This window comes from Haplochromis burtoni, unplaced genomic scaffold (assembly GCF_018398535.1).
Source record: "Haplochromis burtoni strain Fernald_Lab_line unplaced genomic scaffold, NCSU_Asbu1 Contig_149, whole genome shotgun sequence".
NCBI lineage: Eukaryota > Metazoa > Chordata > Actinopteri > Cichliformes > Cichlidae > Haplochromis > Haplochromis burtoni.
The window spans coordinates 34237-53596 of NW_024582510.1; the positions used below are offsets into that span (position 1 = coordinate 34237).

The window sequence follows — 19360 nt, forward strand, 5'->3', positions numbered from 1 at the left end:
CTACGTGTCAGGACTTGACAGTGGGCTGCCCAATGCTTCACTGAATAAATGGGTTAAATGCAGAGAGAAATTTCCCCACGGGGATCAATAAAGTATAACGTATACATTATAAAACACAAAGCATGCAATGTGGATATTCCAACCATCCTACATCTCCAGATGCAGGAAGAGGGCCACCTGTATCATGAAGGACCCCACTCACCCAGCACACACACTTTTGTCCTGCTCCCCTCAGGCAGGAGGCTAAGCATTAAATGCAAAATCACCAGACTGAGAAACAGCTTCATTCCAGAAGCTGTGAGACTTCTCAATGCATAAATGGACATGAACTGCTATTGTAGCACCTTAATCACTACTGACACTGTCACTTTATCAATGCTGGTCATCACACCCTGTGCTGCTAAACGTTTTATACTTATATTTATACCTACATTCTATATCCATACTGGTACTCAGGATGTTGAATTCTACTTATCATATTATTTATCGTATTATTTTATTACTTGTTATTCTGTTTTCTTTTTAAACAAACTTTAAAAAAAAAAAAACTTTACAAATATGAGGATTTGTTGTGTTCCTGTCCATATGGAAAACAAATAGAAAAAGACTTGCATCAGATGTGGCCTACCTCATATAGTGAATCATATAAGGCTTATATGATTTACTCATGAAAGCGGCCACTTTCATATATTGTTTTAGTAAGCATCCAAAACATACAAGTTTCATTTATACAATTTTTCTAGGGATCTTATATCTGTTTCCACTCTTGTATGGGTTTCATACAAGTTTCACACCAGATACAAACTTTATAAGATTTATATAAATCTGGATGGATTAAACAAGCAGCATGACAAAATTAGCTTGGACTTGGGAGAAATGATGTATATTTGTATCCATTTTGTGCTTATAATTCAAAACCTTAACTACAACTACTCCTCCACACTGAAATGACACAAACATAAACTGATAGACTGAGCCTCTAGGGTTGATTGGATGGGATGATGTTGATGGAGGGGGCTTTTTAAGGTTTTGTTTTGAACTGAACTTTCAACCCCTTGTTACTTACATCTCAAGACATTTGGATGAAGGTACATTTTGTTATCCTGTAACAATCAGAGTAGACTGGCAACATCTATCGCACGCTCATTGGATTTGCTCAGCCTATATCATTTATTTACAGAGCTGAGGCTAAATCACTTAACGTGGAACTTTCTCAAGGGTGTGTTCATGATTCACAGGTATGTAGAAATCTGTGTTGGTAAACAAGGCAGCTCATCAACTGCTTTCCTGATTATCAAAGGACGTGTTTAATCTTTACACATTTAAGAATCCTCATTGAATGACTACTGTACATGGTAATGTGTAAATGTGAAGCTGTGAGTTTAGAGTCACTAAAGATGGTTTTAAATAACACAGTCTGGCGTGTGCCGGAAGCTACACGCTGTGCATTCCAGCACAGTAGCTACAGAGGCAGCAAGAATGAAAACTTGACACTCAAATAGGTAAAACAACTCTCACTTGTTCTCTCACCAACTTTCCCTTAATACTCTTACCATGAAATGGCAAAAAGAGTTTAGTGCATTTATTTTAAGTTTAAAAGTTAAAAACACTCTTGGAGTTCAAGGAGCTTTTTCTACATTACAGAACTTTCCACTTACCCTTCATTCAGGTCAGGCTGGGCTTCCTTTGGATGCTCGCAGAGACCCTCTGCAGTGTCACTATCAAGATGGTGTGTGTCTGCGTTCGATGCTGACAGCTCAACTGCCACCTGTTCTGGCACTGGTACGGTAATGTTTCTGTCAGGGCTCTGAGTAATTGTATCCACCCACTCAGTGCTCCGTGGAACCCTATTGTGTTCAATCTCTGTGGCATCTGATTGCAGGTGAGTGCTGTGTGTCAGATTGCCCATGACAGCCTCTGCTGCCCCAGCAGTATCTGTTAATGTGCTGTTTGTTATGCCCATGCTATTTTTTGTGTCTTTGTTGCCTTCACCGGTCTTGTCTGCATTGACAATCAGTGGAACTTGCTCTTCTGTCTCTGTTATTATATGTACAATCACATCCTCTTCCTTTGTGTGGCTGGAAGTAGCATGCTTGCAACCAAAATCAGTGAAATCTTTGTTAGGCAGAGTTTCTTCCACCTCTGTTGGAAACAGGTTCTCTCCATTAGAGTGGTCTTCTGTTTCCAAGTCTACAGTCCAGTTTCCCCCAGACTCTTCCACCTGCCCATGCTGCTCACTGGGAGGAGGAGCAAAACTACATACCATCATTGTGTTCACCTGCTGAACCGGTGTGGCTAGTAAATCCTCCTTTCTACCCTCCTCCTCTTCTTCTTTCATTTGTGGCCATACAGCGGTTGATTGTTCTTCCACCCAACTCTCAGATGTTCCCATTTCATGCACTTGACTGTCCGATTTCTGTTCTTCAAGTTGTTGCTGTACTTCAGTTTGGCCATTATAATCCTCTCGCTTTTCTTCATCGTCCATTTTGTCTTCTTTCTGTTCCATTTTCACAATCACGACCCTGAAATCTCCTTCATCTCTCTGGCTGATCCCTTTATCCATTGGCTCCGAGTGCTGTACGATTTCCTCACCTAGCCTCACAATGGACTCTTCTCTATCATCCATTGTGAACATCTCTTCGTCCCCACTCTCCTCTGCATTGTCCTCCTCAGCACTGTAGTAAATCTCCTTTGTACTTTCATCATCTGATCCAACACTTAGATATGCTGGACTTAAGAGCCTGTCATTTCGCACCGTTGGTCCAGAAAGGGCAGAAAACTCATCTGTCGTTTCAAATTCTACCTTAAGATCCTTCACCAGATTCATTTTATCAGGCACCGAAGAGCTACAGCCTGGATAAACGTTTGTGTCGTCTGTGACTAACTCTTTGACTAGGATCACTCTCCGTTTGGAGTCAGTAACCTGAGCATCTATCCCGTGGGATGTTTCATAGTTGGATATGGGAGGGGCAGAGTTCTGACACAAAGGGCCTGACCAGACACTGTCGGTAACAAGGCTTTTATTGTCCGATTTCAACTGTGAACGGGAGCGGGTCAGCTCAGAGTAAGAAATGCCAGCACTGTCAGAATACTTGGAAGCTGCACTGAGAGAGGTAGGCACATATCTGTTTTGGTTTTCTGGGACTGTTTGAATCTGAGAAGCAGAAACTCTGGAGCTCTCACCAAAAGAGCTTCCCTTTATTTCACCGATGGAGGCCGAACCATCAGGAGCATCAATCATTCTGCCAGCAGCCGAGTCAAGATCACGAGAAGTTAATGTTTGGGAGTACTGAGTATTTGTTTCTGCATGACTTTCATCGTGGGTTTTGACAATGACAAATTCTGTTTTGGTGTCAAGAAGTCTTTTATCAGTGCAGATATGAGATGATGGGCTTAGGAGTGAAGAGATTACCTCAGAGGTAAAATTCTGGGGGAAAAGTGACTCGTACAGAGCTCCATAAACTTTATCTTGATGGGTGGGAGCAGTGCTGCTTTCGCTGCTAACAGCTGAGGTTGTGCTGACACTCTTGGCATTTTCAGGAAAAGACCTCTCAGTGTGAGAAATGAAGATTTCATGATGGTTGGCAGCAGAGTCTGCACTGCTAGCTAACTTGTCATTTTGAGGATCAGGACTTGGCCCTGTAACAGTGGTGTAGTTACTGTTGTCAACACTTGTCAGGGAGGACTCACTATTTGAAATTGTACTGTCAACTGTGTCAGGGGCATCAGACTGATGATATGGTAAAGTCCCACTGGTGGATTCATTTTCTTGGGGGATATAAGCATAAGAATTATTGCCCGAGGCGACAGTTGCTGCTTCGTAAGCCGAACTGTCAAGCACAGTTGGTGGCTGGCTGGCTAGAAGGGTATGTTCAGCCTGGGTTTGAACAACAGAAGCTGTTTCTGAAGTAGCTGTCAGAAGAGCTGATTTGACATCATTTCTGCTTGAGCTGTCGTGAACTGGAATGTTCTCTTTCTCCTCCAGTGAGCCGGTATCATCAAGTTGCAGCTCAGGAATGGAAGCAATTGGAGCTCTCAGGGTTTGCCTCTGCACATCCGAAAGATCAGAGGCATTCGTAAGAGGGCCCTTTGATTCTTGTTGGGTGTTCACAGTGATAACTGGGACTGACTGGGACTGTGCCGAAAGAGTGAAGTACGAGTCAGTTTCATTTGCAGCTACAGGGGGAGGTGAAGGGATGTCAAATTTACTGTCGCTGTCAAGCTCTGGTTGAGACATACTGAACTTCTTTCTGTTCCCTGGGTCCCGTTCCACAGGTGTCTAGAAGAAGATTAGTTATACTTTAACTGATGAAATACACAATACAGTTTTAACCTGAGAGATCTGTGTTTTTACGCAATGATTTGTACCCATTTAAACAAAAATCATTATTAAAGTTTCACATTATGAAGCTGGAGGGGTAGGTGATGCAACATTTCACTACTCTCACCAGCAACCCAAGATTGAGTTATAGACATAGATTTTCACATTTGTGCATTAGCGACCTGTTCAGAGTGTACCCCACCCGAATTGAATAAATGTAAGCAAATAGATGGGCAGATTGATTCTGTTTTTATGTTTTAATACTTTAGTATTAATTTAGTATTAAAACAAATTACTTGGTTGGAGTTAGGAATTAAAAATTACCGGGTCTGGTTTAGAAAAAAAGTTCATGGTTTGGCTTTAAGTACAACAGCTGCTACTTCTTTTACAGCATATTCAACAATTCATGCCCATGAATACGAGTGCAATTATATGATCATTTCACAATTTGCTATGAGACTGAGCTGAAAAAAGAAACCCAATAAATTTAGCACATAGCAATACAAAAAGTATTATCAGGACAGATATGTTCCTTCAAAATTGCTCTTAGTGATTTTAAACAAACTCAATTTTTCAAAAACCTACAATATTGATTCACTGTTACCTCTTCCTGCTCCTCGATGCCTTGGGTAGGAAGACCAAAAGTGCTCTTTGACATATTCTCTTCATCTTTCTTCTTCTTCTTTCTAATACCAAATGAAATGGTTGCAAACCTCTTAGGCTTACGGAGGTCCATCTCTGAGTAGCTTAACGCTTTGGCCTTAGAAAGACAAAAGTACAGGAAGTAAGGATGGAGTGTAAAACACTCTTTAATGCACAAGGAAAGAATTTGTTAACAAAATACACGAGGTGTAACTACAAATCTCTATGCATGAGACTTGTATGGCTTTATGCCATTAAAAGCAACATACCTTGCTCACAAACACTACCTTTCACCAAAGAAAATGCATACCAAACATATTATAGTCCCTTGCTACATGTTAATTGGAAACCATCCCTTGACTGTGTATTCCAATGGTAAGAATGAGGATATTACTCAATTATACTGTAAACAAGAAAGTGAGTTGACACCCTAACTTCATTCCTAAAAGCTGCTCCACCCTGAGAGGAATGAAAAACTAGTAGAACATGGTTAGCTAAATCACCAGCAACAGCACTGCTGATTAAAATATTATGATTAATGAAACTGAGGGCAAGAGAAAAAAAAAAAAAAACACCACACACACGCTGCCAAACAAAGCAAAAATAAATCCATTTATTATGTTAAAAGTCAAACTTTCAAAAGTAGAGCATCAAAATACTTTAATAATATTTTTTGCGGGCTTGTCTAGGGAAACATTGAGTCAGAAGTGGTGATGCTCTTCTAGTGGTTATGTTTTGTCAATCACGAGTGAGAAAGGAAAGTAGAAGTCATTACTTTCTATCAGACAACAGTGAGATATCAAACTGGGTGTGCCTGTTAGCATTCTTTCTTTGAGGGAGAGTTTGGAAAGTATGAGAAGCTAATAAAGCATCTAAATAGAGATTTAAATAAAGTTTCAGTCGAGTCAGTGGTTTCTCCTAAATGTGAAGTCTCATATGTTAAGTAAGCTATGTTATCAGGATAATACTTTACGTAAAAATGTCAACAACCACAGAAAACAAAACTATACAATCTATAGGGAGATTAAGATTTAAAAAGGCTGAAATATTTATAGGTAGGACAAATCTTTCTTTGTTATTTCAAATCAGTGCGAATCCAAAAATCTCAGCTCGACTTATAATTAAATTAAAAAAGAAATAAGTGTTTCTTTTTCAGCTAAATATCTCCATGAATACAAATAATTTAAAAAAGCTTTAAGTCCTCTATATTAGATGAAAAAACCAAGGGAGACAATGTATATAACGAATAAGCAACTTGTCAGAGTTCCCAACATGCTCATAATACAGTTTATGCATTCTACACTTATGGAATAAGTCTATCTTAACCTTTGGACATTTCTGGCAAACAGTGTAGCGCCTGGTGGGGAAACGCGAGTCTTTTTTCAGACTTATTTGATAATGAAGCGCATTATGTTCTGCAGTCAAAGAAATGTTCCCATTCATCAGCAATGTTAACCTACTCTGCTGCCAGGCCTTAATCTTCACCACAACGCTGCTTAGCAAACTTCTAGCACCCTCTTCTGGTGATGAATTGCACTTGCTTTCCTTCTTCATTATATTAACATGAGGGCCTCTAGAGAGTTTATGCCCTATTGTGAGTAGTCATATACAGGGATTAGATCATAAGCAGGGCTCACTTTTATAGGGATAACTCAGTTGAGAATTTAATAATCCATCAACAAGACTGTACTGACATGTACAGTGCACATTTGAATCATTATGAGAAGCATCGTTCTGTAAAATAAGACCCCGAGCTATGCAGTAAAACACAGCTGGCATAGAACCAGCATTGAAGAAGGGCTCATGAGGTAGCATTATATATGTTTAAGAAAAGAAAAAAAAAAAATCTGGTCCCAAGAAACTTCTTGTTGAGACAGGTTTCCGATTTCTGACTGCTCAGAGAAAAACTTTAGATTTGTCCTGCAATCCGAGAGGGGAAGATTTAAAGATACAGCAACAACTGGATTTTATTCACAAACTTGTGTCAAAAAAAGGAAACGTATCATCTAGGATTACTTGCGTGTGATACATAAAAGTGAAACTGTAGTTTGAGTCGGCTCTATCACATTTCATGTGAACATCCTGCTTTTACCCTCAGTCTTTAGTTCTGGGTAATTTACAGCCTTGTAGAGCCTTGTGCAGTTTCCTATGTGGAAAAAAAAAAATAATAGTGAAAGTTTCTCATTTACAGCAATAAATTAAAATGAAAAAAAAAAAAAAAAAAAAAAGGGAGGTGGAGATAGAGAATTGCCGGAAACAAATGAGGTGCAGATAACATCTTATGAGGAAACTGGTAACACTTTTCATAATGATGATCATCTGAGGGCAGGGCAGAGTGGTGACTTTAAACTTGTTGCATGTTGGGCAGTCAGCCATGAGCTTTCAGTTGCCAAGTATGACAAAACACTCGTCGTCTATAGTGGCTGTCTAACATTATTACTTTATTCAGAGCCGTGACACTGCAGGTTTAGGGAGAAATATCAAGATGAATCTCCTGCTTATATTTGGGTTCAAAAGCTGAGAAGCAATAAAACAAAACAAAAGAAGAGCATTACTGTATTTTAAAATAAATATATTCATTACTTATTTTTTAATTATGAAACTGGAGATTTGAAATTAAATATGCAAGACTTAAAAAACAAAAACAAAACACACACACCTGACAAACCTTTCACACAGGGATGTTTGTATCAGCACCACATATTAATGAACTCAAAGTATTTGTTTTCTTCCCCCTCCTACAGCTGGTATAGTTTACTACTTGTTGTTTTTTTTTTTATAAATTGCTGACTACAATGTTATCTTTATGTAACATAATACACAGTTTTTCAGTGTAGTTACCAAAAAAGAAATAGAATATACAAAATTTCCAATAACTGCATGTGAAAAAGCTCACTAGTTACGACATCTTCACTGACCTTAACCCTAGGTGCGGTGGCATAAACAGGAGGCAGCTTGCTGTCTGGGTCATTGTTGTCAGAACCGGGCTCTTCGTCGTCTGCGGTCTCACTGTTCGCAACAGCTCTGAGGAGTACAAAAGTTTAAAAAAATAAAAATAAAAAAAATAATTAAAAAGTGAATGGATCGGAAATATGCTGAAAGAATATCCATGATTGACTGACCCCAATTACAGAATTTGTACTACTTACAGTGTAACAAAGTAAATTATAGGCTATGCTCAAAGCTATGAGGAGGTTTATGTAACTCATGTACTATTGTGTGTATGTATATATTGACAGATTTATTGTTTGCCATCCAGTGCGTGCATTACAGAGGGTGCAATTTTTGTTGCCTAACAAAATGAAACAGTGAATCACTGCTAATGGAATGCTGAACAGAACCGGCTACACAGAAAGTGAGCTGGTGCTTCTTAGAACTGAGATCAATGTTGCGAACAAAGGTAAATTAGGCCATTAGGATAGATGACGTACTTAAAAATGTTCGCTGACACCTAAAAAACACTGTAAAGAAAAAAGGCTGGGTTTTTTTTTTTTAAATTGAATTTAATTAAATTATTAACCAATTGGACCAACCAACCAAGTGGAGCGACAGGTGCTGCCTTTGTTCGGTCATCAGCACGGCCTCTAATTCATGTACCGCTACAAAGGCTTCAAAGTCAACAGAGAAGCTCCATCAATAATCACAAGCTGTCACTTCATTAAACAAGCACAACAAAGGTCTCTTTATGCGCAGGATTTTTCCGCTTTACACGACCGGATGCTCAGACAAGAAGCCAAATGACAAGCAAACACGTGGAGCTGTCACAATTTATAGATCACTGTGTTGAAACTCTTCTAATCCAAACACACTTATTTGCCACAAGTATGCATGAATATGCATTTGGCCTTTATGTGTACTGTAGAGTTAGGTGAAAACTGCTCAGTCTTTTTTGTAGTTTTACTGATAAAAGCTGATATGCACAGGCTGCCTTAGTCACACAAAGGGTTTTTCTTTGTTTGTTTTGTTTTGTCCCCCCTGTGGTTGGCAACCCAAGAATCAGTCAAGTAACTAACCACTGCAGTATCTGAGACACAGGAGTAGTTTCTGGTAGAACAGATGTCCTAGAACAAGAAGATGAGTCATATCTTCGCCCCCGGGTGAATGCTGTTTACATATCAACACACAAGACACCCAAAAATGTGCAAAGCCTTTCACTGTGTGAAAATGCCACAGCTTAGACTTGTGGGGGGGGGGGAAAAAATAAAAAAATAAAAAAAAATAAATAAATAAAGGTCTTCCTTTGATGAAGTTCAAAGTGCTTCCTGTACTTTCTGTCTGTGCAGTGCAATGTGAGAGTGTTAAGAGATAAAAATCAGACCTACTAAAGTCCTGAAGCAAACACACAAAAATAGTTACTACTTTAAAGGAAGAGTTTCACATTTTTAACACATCTATATGGTAAATTGTTAGATGAGTGGTGATCAGCTTAGTTCAGCATGAAGTCTTTAAATCATAGTTATTTACCTGCCTACCCAGTCTTCTAAGCTAACCCCATACACAAACACGGGTATCATTTTTTACTCTGTAGTCACCAATGACCCACTACTCTACAGTTCCATTAGATGACCCATAATTTTAACATTTCAGAAACAAAAATAACTTTTATACTGCTAGTACTAGATACTCGTTAGTCCTTCACCGTGTCACTTTTGAGTGAAGAGAATGAGGGCTTCTTCTATACTAGCTGGTTATGAAAACTACACTTTTTCATTACACCACATATTTCAAGCCTGTAGAACAAAAATGTAATCCACCTTTTGGCCAAATTACATTTCCTGTATTCCTTAGTGTTGAATATTTCACAATTTTACTCTCATTAAATTGTGAACATAATCTTTAATCCCTGAAATGATTCCATCTTGAGCCATCAGGTTATCACTGTGTTCAAACTTCACCAAAGTCTGACCAAATCCTACTGCCTGTAATGATTGTTGTGAACTGTTGACATGCAGAATGGAGGACAAATAAACATGGTAGGAGCTCGTCCGTCTTTCGCCTGGATGACCTAATCATTATGTACAATGCCAATGCATTATTTCGGTGCCTGGGTTACTGAGCCTTTATAAGTTTGATCCTTTTACTATGTAAAAACTACATCTGGAAGTTCATGTTTTTTGTTTTTTTGTTTTTTTAAATGTTCATGGTCTTGTCTATGTGAAACTTTATTCTAATGCTCTGTGTGCATGCAGTGTCAAATCAGAAAGTAATACCTGCTCTTATTAAACCACCTAGTAGTGGGTAAACACTGTAAATGAATACTTGATTATTCATTAATCCACACCGAAACAAACATGTTGCTAGTATTTCAAGAGAGCCTTATTGCCAGCTGTTGGCATCACCACTTTAACGCACCTCTTTTAAAGTATAACACCTTCATGTTTAACTGTTGTGTTATTTAGAACAGCGGTCCCTAACCCCCGGGCCTCGGACCGGTCCGTGAGTCGTTTGGTACCGGGCCGCGAGAGTTGAGGCTCAGGTGTGAAATGTATGGTTTTCAGGGGTTTTTTTTAATCGGTTTTCAGCGTTATTTTGTTATCGTTTTGATCGTTAACTCGGTTTTCCTGGGTCTTTTCACGTGTGTTATGAATAAATCTTTTTTTCGGTACCAGTATTAGTTTTAATTTGTTGTATTTATCCGCGACACCTTAAAGGCTGGTCCGTGAAAATAATGTCGGGCTTAAACCGGTCCGTGGCGCAACAAAGGTTGGGGACCGCTGATTTAGAATACACAGCTATCACCATTTGATGCTCATCACCACAATCACGCACTTTTTAGAATACAGACACAATAAAAGCGTTAACAACGGTTTCTTTGTCATCTGCAGGAAAACATCCCACAGTTTAAAAACATAAATAAATAAAATCCATGTTTGTGTGGCAAGTGTACTGATAAAGATCCAAAGAAGTGTAGTGTTGACAGTTATTTGGAAGACCAGTTCTCAAATTTTGGATAACATTTACTCTCACAATTGTTGGCATGGGAGGTGTTGAGAACTCTGATGAAGTCCAACCACATGACCCATCACAATTTTCAATCTGGGAAAGGAAAAAAACAACAACAACAACAACAAAAAACCCAACATATAGCGAGAGAGTTTTTTAAATTTGGCTGTTGATTCTTTAGAAACGGCACCAGAGGAGCTGAAACACTTCTTTGCTCGCTTTGAGGTGTCCCACCCATCACAGTCCCCTTACCAAAAAGGGAAAAAAAAAAAAAAAAAAAATCTACTGCAACCTGCCTGTATGACCAGCCAGTAGTGCTCACCCTTGTTGTGGATTTCAGAAAAAAAGAAAAACAGACATTAAACCACTTTACATCAATGGTGTTGGGGTTGGACTTCCACTTCCTGGGAATCCCCATCACAAGGACCTGTCCTGGGGTGTGTACAAAGGGGAGCTGGCAAAGAAGGCTCAGCAGAGACTTTATTTCCTGTGAATCCTCAGGAAAAATAACATCCCTCAAAAGCTGCTGTTGTCCTACTATCAATGTTCTAACAAAAGCATTCTATGCTACTGCCTGTGTGTTGTTACCCTCTCTGGACAAACTGCAAAGCTCTCGCCGTCACAGGAAAGCAGGAAATACCATAAAAGACAAAATAAATAAACAATGCCCAAACTCATCATGCACAACAATTAGCAATAATTTGATCTCATTGTGAAAACACATTTCCAATAAGAGCTGCAGAAAACCTCCCATTCTTGACATCTTACCTCTGAAATATTATTTGAAGTTATCAACTAGACTGTCCTTGTCAAGTGGAATCAATGCCCCTTTATCACCAAGAACTGACTGAATAGAACAAATATGCACGTATGAATGACTTAAACAGCATGACTTGTGTAGCAATGCACTGCTCAAAGCATATCCTTGGTTTGAAGTACAAGGCCTTCTCTGACTGATCCATTTTTCAGCACTTTGTTATACAATTTAATGCGGTGGTGTGAAGAAGAAAAAAAAAAAACAACCCACTGCCAAAATACAGCATTCTTAACTCAACACACATTGAGTTTTACCTTGCTTACTCTTCTGGAACAGACATAACAGGTTCAACAATACAGTGACTTATTATGAACTCAGCTGGATGTATTAAACACCCTTGTGCTGAGACATAAATGTTACCAGCATGCATCACCAAACACAATAGTGTAGCTTGTGTGTCCAATTGATTTGTAGTTTCATGACAATGCAACAGGCATGTGGAGCGGCAGGTTTGTCTACAGAACTTCCACTAATCCATAAAGCCACAAAAGAGCGCGACAACCTAAAGAGTGGGTGTGTGTGGTTTGTTTGGAACTTCAAGTTTCCTGCAACGTAATACACTGGTGGTAAGGTTTCCAACACATCCAGTGTGACTTTGACCTCACCCTTGAACTTTATGAAAAGAGATGGGAGTCAAAACAAACAGATTTATTTCTTAGATGATGAAATCCTCAAGTCTTGATAGATAAAATCTGGAACATGGATTAAAACAAAATCCTCAAACTAATAACAAAAACAAATTCAGTCTACATCTGGAAACAAGTCTATCTTGGTTGACCATCCACAGTGTCAACAATTAAAAAAAATCCTTTCATTCACAGCAAAACAATGTAATGTAATTCTGCACTTAATAGTTTATAAAATGATTTCTAGATGTGGCTCGTATAGACAATCAGTGGATAAAAGACTACCAAGACTGACCTGAATATATGTTTCATTCTGCTTTATGTTTACACTACTGCAATATTTGATTGATTATCAGGGCAATCGTGGCTCAAAGAGTTGGCAGTTCGTCTTGTAATCGGAAGGTTGCCGGTTCGAGCCCCGGCTCGGACAGTCTCGGTCGTTTTGTCCTTGGGCAAGATACTTTACCCTACCGCCTACTGGCGATATGGCAGCCTCGCTTCTGTCAGTCTGCCCCAGGGCAGCTGTAGCTGCCTCCACCAGTGTGTGAATGAATAGTGGAATTGTAAAGCGCTTTGAGGGCCCCGAAAAGCGCTGTATAAATGCAATCCATTATTATTATTTTTGAATGATGCATGATTTTTTTTATGCATCGTTTAAAAACTTTACCCTTGCATAACCTCCATGTGCAAAGGCAGTCACAGTGTCAGCTCGCTGTTTATTTTTCTCTGTGCAAACACAAACCGTCACTGGCGCTCGTCTACAAACACATGAACAATATGATTCTATTGTCCTGGCCTGTGATTAGTAGCTTAACCTCCACCCCACCTGTGTCTATATGCACACCCAATGGTGACTTATACATCCTTACAGCTTTAAAGCATGTCTTGTTTATTGCCTTGCAAACATTTGTGACCAAAATCACCATTCACACATTTTATTCTGCTACCTGCCACCTACTATGAAACACCGAAGACCTCAAGGTAAGGTTGAAATCTACCAACCAGATCAACTAAGTCAATGTTTACCCTGGAGAATAAAATGAACATATCCTGTTTTTTTATGACTTGGAACTCCTGAAACCGTTGGGGTCTCATGCACAGCTATAATTTATGAATAGACAGCATAAAATGGGCTTGTGAGGGAGGCCCTGACAGAAAAGTCTAAACTAACAATATAGAAAAAAAACCTAGGTTTACACTGGACGCCTTTCCATTTGATTATTTTCGTCTGGTTTGAATTCTGCATTATATCAGATAATGGTAGATTATAATGAAGATTGAATTTGAGCTTCAAGGTGATTTTTCTAACAGAAATTTGCCTCAAAAGGGGTGGGGCTTGTGAAATGGCCTAGTTAAGCACCAGATTTGAATTATTGGGGGTTACAAACTGAGGACACATGCAAACGTTTTGCTGCTGAATTTTTTTTTTTTTTTTTTTTTTTTGCATGCAAGCTCGATATCAGTTTCCAGCATGCCATATCATAAGACTATGGACAAATATGCAAAAAGCATGTTTCTGCTGAAGGGGACAGTGCTAAGCTAAGTATGCTCTTACTTTTATCCAACTCTAAAGTCCCTTGTGGCTCTATAATTATATTTAAGTGTACTACCCATTTCAAAAGTTGTTGGGATGTTTGCCCAAAAGCTCACAGTCTAGAAACATCTCAACTTTTTTTTTCCACAGCAGTGAGGATTGCTTAATTGGGACTTTTCATTTAGGCTACCAATGGAAACAGCAGGCGCAGGCTACTTGCTGAAAACTAAAGTTTATCTGAAGCTTTGCTGCTCTTTAAAGCGTCAGAAGCTGCTTATTACCCCTTGAGCAATACAGCAAATGCAGGCATGAAAACAGGTCACTGAGTCAACATCACGACACTGGGTAAGCATACCTGAGCACCTTCTGGCTGTCATTAGCTGACTTCTCAGAGTCCTTCTTGGACTTTGTCTTGAATTTGAACAACTTGAACTTCTTCTTCTCCCCTTCGTTTTTCTGCACATCCTTCTCCACCGATTCGTCCAAGTTGGCTTCGCTCTTGGAGAACAAACTTTTCAGAGACTTTCTGGTTGAACTCCTCTTCGCCATCTCTAGTCTACTGGGTAACGTCAGAGGGCCGAGTGAGTCGGGTCTTCTTCCCCACTGATCATTCAAAGCCGATGAAAACAGGCGAGGGGCAGAAAAGACTTACTGACAGCTGTTGCTCTGGCTGCCTCATTTTGTGTGCAGCACGCAGAGCTCAGGTGCGGGACACGCCCCCCGGGGAACACCCAGCTCAGACAAACAATGACACTCACTGCAGATGATCACCGGTCTTGTTAACATATTTTTGCAATGGCAACAACTTCGGGAAATTAGTGCAATTTGTTTTTATTGGCTTTACTGTCTTTGGTGTTACGTAGTTCAGCAATTATTACCCACAGAAATTCAACGGTTTATTAAAAATACACTGTCAAGGGCCTTAATATGCATATGTAAAGACCATAAAGGCCAAATTTTTACATTTTTTTTTAAAATAAAAAAGATGTTTTAGGTGCTAATGTAATAAAAATAAGAATAATAATCTCGATTTAATTAATTAATGCTTTAGTCAGATATGAAGGGAGCCTTAACATGGTCAAAGCTTTCTGCTTTTAAGATAAGATAAGATAACCTTTATTAGTCCCACACGTGGGAAATTTGTTTTGTCACAGCAGGAAGTGGACAGTGCAAAAGTTATGAGGCAAAAATTAGAATACAATAAGAATAAATACAGTACACAACTGTACAGAATAGAATAAAATAACTATATACAGTAGAATAAAATAAAATAAATATACAATAAGATAAAAATAGAATACAAATACAAATGCTATATACAACTGAGTAAAAATACAACGATGACAGAAAGGATTATTGCACTTAGTATTATTGCATATGTATGGATGTGTGTGTTGATCAGTTAAAGTTCTTTATTATGGAGTCTGACAGCAGTGGGGAGGAAAGACCTGCGAAATCTCTCCGTCCCACACCGTGGGTGCCGCAGTCTCCCACTGAAGGAGCTGCTCAGTGCTGTCACAGTCTGCTGCATGGGGTGGGAGATGTTGTCCAACAGGGATGACAGCTTAGCCGCCGTTCTCCTGTCACTCACCACCTCCACTGGGTCCAGAGGGCATCCTAGAACAGAGCTGGCCCTTCGGATCACCCTGTTCAGTCTCTTCCTGTCCCCAGCAGAGATGCTGCCGCCCCAGCAGACCACACCATAAAAGATAGCAGAAGCCACAACAGAGTCATAGAAGGTCTTCAGGAGTGGGCCCTCCACTCCAAACGACCTGAGTCTCCGCAGCAGGTACAGCCTGCTCTGCCCTTTCCTGTAGAGGGCGTCTGAGTTATGAGTCCAGTCCAGTCTGTTGTTCAGATGAACACCAAGGTACCTGTAGCTGTCCACAGCCTCAATGTCCATACCTTGGATGTTCAGTGGTTGAAGTGGAGAATGCTTGTGCCTGCGGAAGTCTACCACCAGTTCCTTGGTTTTACTGGCGTTGATCTGGAGGTAGTTCAGCTGGCACCAGTCCACAAAGTCTTGGGTCAGTCCTCTGTACTCCCTGTCGTCCCCATCAGTGATGAGGCCGACTATTGCAGAGTCATCAGAGAACTTCTGCAGGAAGCACTGGGTGGAATTGTGGGAGAAGTCTGCAGTGTAGATGGTGAAGAGGAACGGAGCCAGAACCGTTCCCTGTGGGGCCCCCGTACTGGAGACGACCCTGTCCGACACACAGCCCTGAGTCCTCACATACTGTGGTCGGTCGGTGTAAATCTATCTATCTATCTATCTATCTATCTATCTATCTATCTATCTATCTATCTATCTCATCTATCTATCTATCTATCTATCTATCTATCTATCTATCTATCTATTTCTATCATATCTATCTATCTATCTATCTATCTATCTATCTATCTATCTATCTATCTATCTATCTATCTATCTATCTATCTATCTATCTATCTATCTATCTATCTATCTATCTATCTATCTATCTATCTATCTATCTATCTATCTATCTATCTATCTATCTATCTATCTATCTATCTATCTATCTATCTATCTATCTATCTATCTCGTCTATCTATCTATCTATCTATCTATCTATCTATCTACTATCTATCTATCTATCTATCTATCTATCTGTCTGTCTTCGTCTGTCTGTCTGTCAATGCGTTGTTTGTATGCAGTCTCCACGGTTCTAGGACGACATCGCCTGGCCTGTGTGCAGTTTGCAAGTCAATCATCAGGCGTGTAGATTGCTTTGCCACAAGATGGCATCCCAAGATTGCTCAGTCAAATCAGAGCGCTCTAGCTGCTCAAAGTTCAAGCATGTTACCTGTTAAACCTGTTGACTGAGGTGATGGATTGTGCATAAAATAAGGAACAAACAGAGAATAAACTGATTTCTTCCTCCTTGTTCCCAGTAGTGTTACATGTTATGGCTCATATAACTCTCTCATGTGGCGATGAGTGAAGAAAAAGAAGCCCTAATTTGACTTAAACCGTTTCTGATAAGATAAAGAGTTGTCATTTGTTTGGTCATACACTAACGCTTTGCTGCATTTCTTTACTGAGAGGGCCCCTACTCTTTTTCTATCATGGTGCATGACAGAGAGAGAGAGTGAGCAGATGACAAAGATAAGACACGGAAAACACAAAACACATGATCTCGCTTTTATTGGGGGGGTTGGGGTGAGCTCATTCTGGTCACATTGTACTGGGAATCCCCTTTGGTGGCCTGTTGGAGCACGGTGTGAGAGACTTTGAGAAGAAAAGGGTGTTTTTGAACATTGGGGGCTGAAGATTTAGGTTTAGCACAGGAAAAAAAAAAGATTAAAAATACCTTAAAGGTTTAATCCTCACAATTACTAAAAATGTACATGTACCAATTTGTGCATCACATTCTACAGTGAGAGACTCCGTGACATTCCTCTCCTATACAGTCTAGTTTTACTTTATATTTACTTTAACACTGCTTCCCCATTGCCAACTCTACCCAACCAACCAACTAAAAAATAAAATAAAATAAATAAATCATCTATCCAGTCCATCGATGAAAAAGTTAGCTGCAGTGGTACCGTAAGTAAGAGCATAATGTGCTGGAATCAGAGGTTAAAATGAAGTAGTAGGTAAAATCCTGTGAAATGTAATTGTTGGGTTTTTGCTGATTATCAGCAAATGTTCTGAAGCAAATGAGAGAAATTGTGTGATTATGAACTCACATAACAGAATGAAAACCACCCATTTTTTATCTTTATATGTGAAACCTTTAGACCCATTTAGCTGACTGCTACAACGTCACAACCTTGTGTTATTACTCAGTGCCCCACACCCATGTTTATTGCCTTTACCGCTGACTAAAAATAACTGCTACTGAAAGTCAAACATTAAGGCAGGATGAAGTTCAACAGAATTTATTAATCCAGGTGAAACATGATTCAAAGGAAGCACATAAAAAAAATGGAAACATTTGAAAAAACCAACACATTTGTTGTCTTTTTACAACAATCACTGGCTATCAGTGAGCTAAACTGAAAGGGAATGCTGTCAGGAAAAAGGGCTGTGTGTTTGTTCACTCAAGGCATAGCCACCGGCATGAAAAAGCACGCAAATAAACACAACCATCCCTTTTAACATTATCGTCCTTGGAATCTTTCTCTTGAATTAAGACAGAAAGCTATTTAAAGCTCAGGGGTCATAGCATTTGTTCGTGAGATAAAACATCACGAAGCGATTTGGTGCTTGTCCAATACAGGCCCTCCTCTCCAGGTAAGAGGCCAAGGGGCAAGAGGCTTGGTTACTTTTAAAAACAGTCATCAATTACTCACCTATTGCTCTGCTGCTGTGTATAATGTTAAACAGACATGTGACCAATTGCTACAAACTTAACTTTTATGTTTTTGTTTAGGTTTTTTAAATTGCTTACATTTTATTATGTAATCTTTTGCCAAATTATTAATATTTGAATTTAAGCAAACGTCCTTTCTCTCACACACAAATTGGCCACATCTATATACCCACAGTATGAGTATACTGTGATTATACTGACATGAAGAAAAACAGATTTGAAATGTTATGGATAGCTTCAAGCATTTCAGATTGAATAAGTCACAGTTATATGATTAATAAGGGCAGGTCATGTGTTTTAATTTACATCCTCTTTTAATCACCTTCTATTAACTGCCTAAAGTGTTAAATTCAAAGTGGTCAATCACTTACTGTAACAACTTCTGATGTCACCTTGCTTTTTTTTTTTTCAATCTGACAGGGTAAATTTCCCAAATTACTAACTCAAAGGTAACTTGTTACAAAGTTATCAAACCCCAATCCTGTGACTAATGGACAATCTAACACAGCGGTCCCCAACCTTTTTTGCACCACGGACCGGTTTATGCCCGACAATATTTTCACGGACCGGCCTTTAAGGTGTCGCGGATAAATCCAACAAAATAAAACTAGTACCGGTACCGAAAAAAAAGAAGATTTATTCATAACACATGTGAAAAGACCCAGGAAAACCGAGTTAACGATCAAAACGATAACAAAATAACGCTGAAAACTGATAAAAACCCTGAATACCATACATTTCACACCTGAGCCTCAACTCTCATGGCCCGGTACCAAACGACTCACACACCGGTACCAGTCCGAGGCCCAGGGGTTGGGGACCGCTGATCTAACATACAGTATGCACAAGCCACAGTGAAACTAATTCTGTGAGTAGCAATTTAAGGTTATATGTCATAACCCTTCAGCATCATCTGAAGGGTTATGATATTTCTGGTTATGACTGGATGTGTAAAGCGCTTTGGGGTCCCTAGGGGGGACTAGTAAAAGCGCTATACAAATACAGGCCATTTACCATTTCAAGACATAAAACTACAGCCAAGTTGAGCGCTACACCCTCTGGCTGATCTGCTCCCGTGCCAAATTTTGTATGATGTGTTCAATCTATGTTTTCACCTGCAGCCAAGTACTCTTTGCCTAA

At 39.4% G+C, this 19360-nt stretch overlaps 1 protein-coding gene across 1 annotated transcript in view; it reads right to left on the minus strand.

Moving 5' to 3' along the window:
• crybg2 (crystallin beta-gamma domain containing 2) overlaps positions 1 to 14568 on the minus strand; it is a 36774-nt gene extending 22206 nt beyond the window's left edge. The window contains exons 1-4 of the mRNA XM_005938782.3: positions 14239 to 14568; positions 7882 to 7987; positions 4926 to 5081; positions 1659 to 4279 (exon numbers count right to left, since the gene is read on the minus strand). Of these exons, the coding sequence (XP_005938844.1) occupies positions 1659 to 4279; positions 4926 to 5081; positions 7882 to 7987; positions 14239 to 14432 (3077 nt within the window). The 5' untranslated portion in view covers positions 14433 to 14568. The remainder of the gene's footprint in view (positions 1 to 1658; positions 4280 to 4925; positions 5082 to 7881; positions 7988 to 14238) is intronic.
• Positions 14569 to 19360: the final 4792 nt, after the last annotated feature.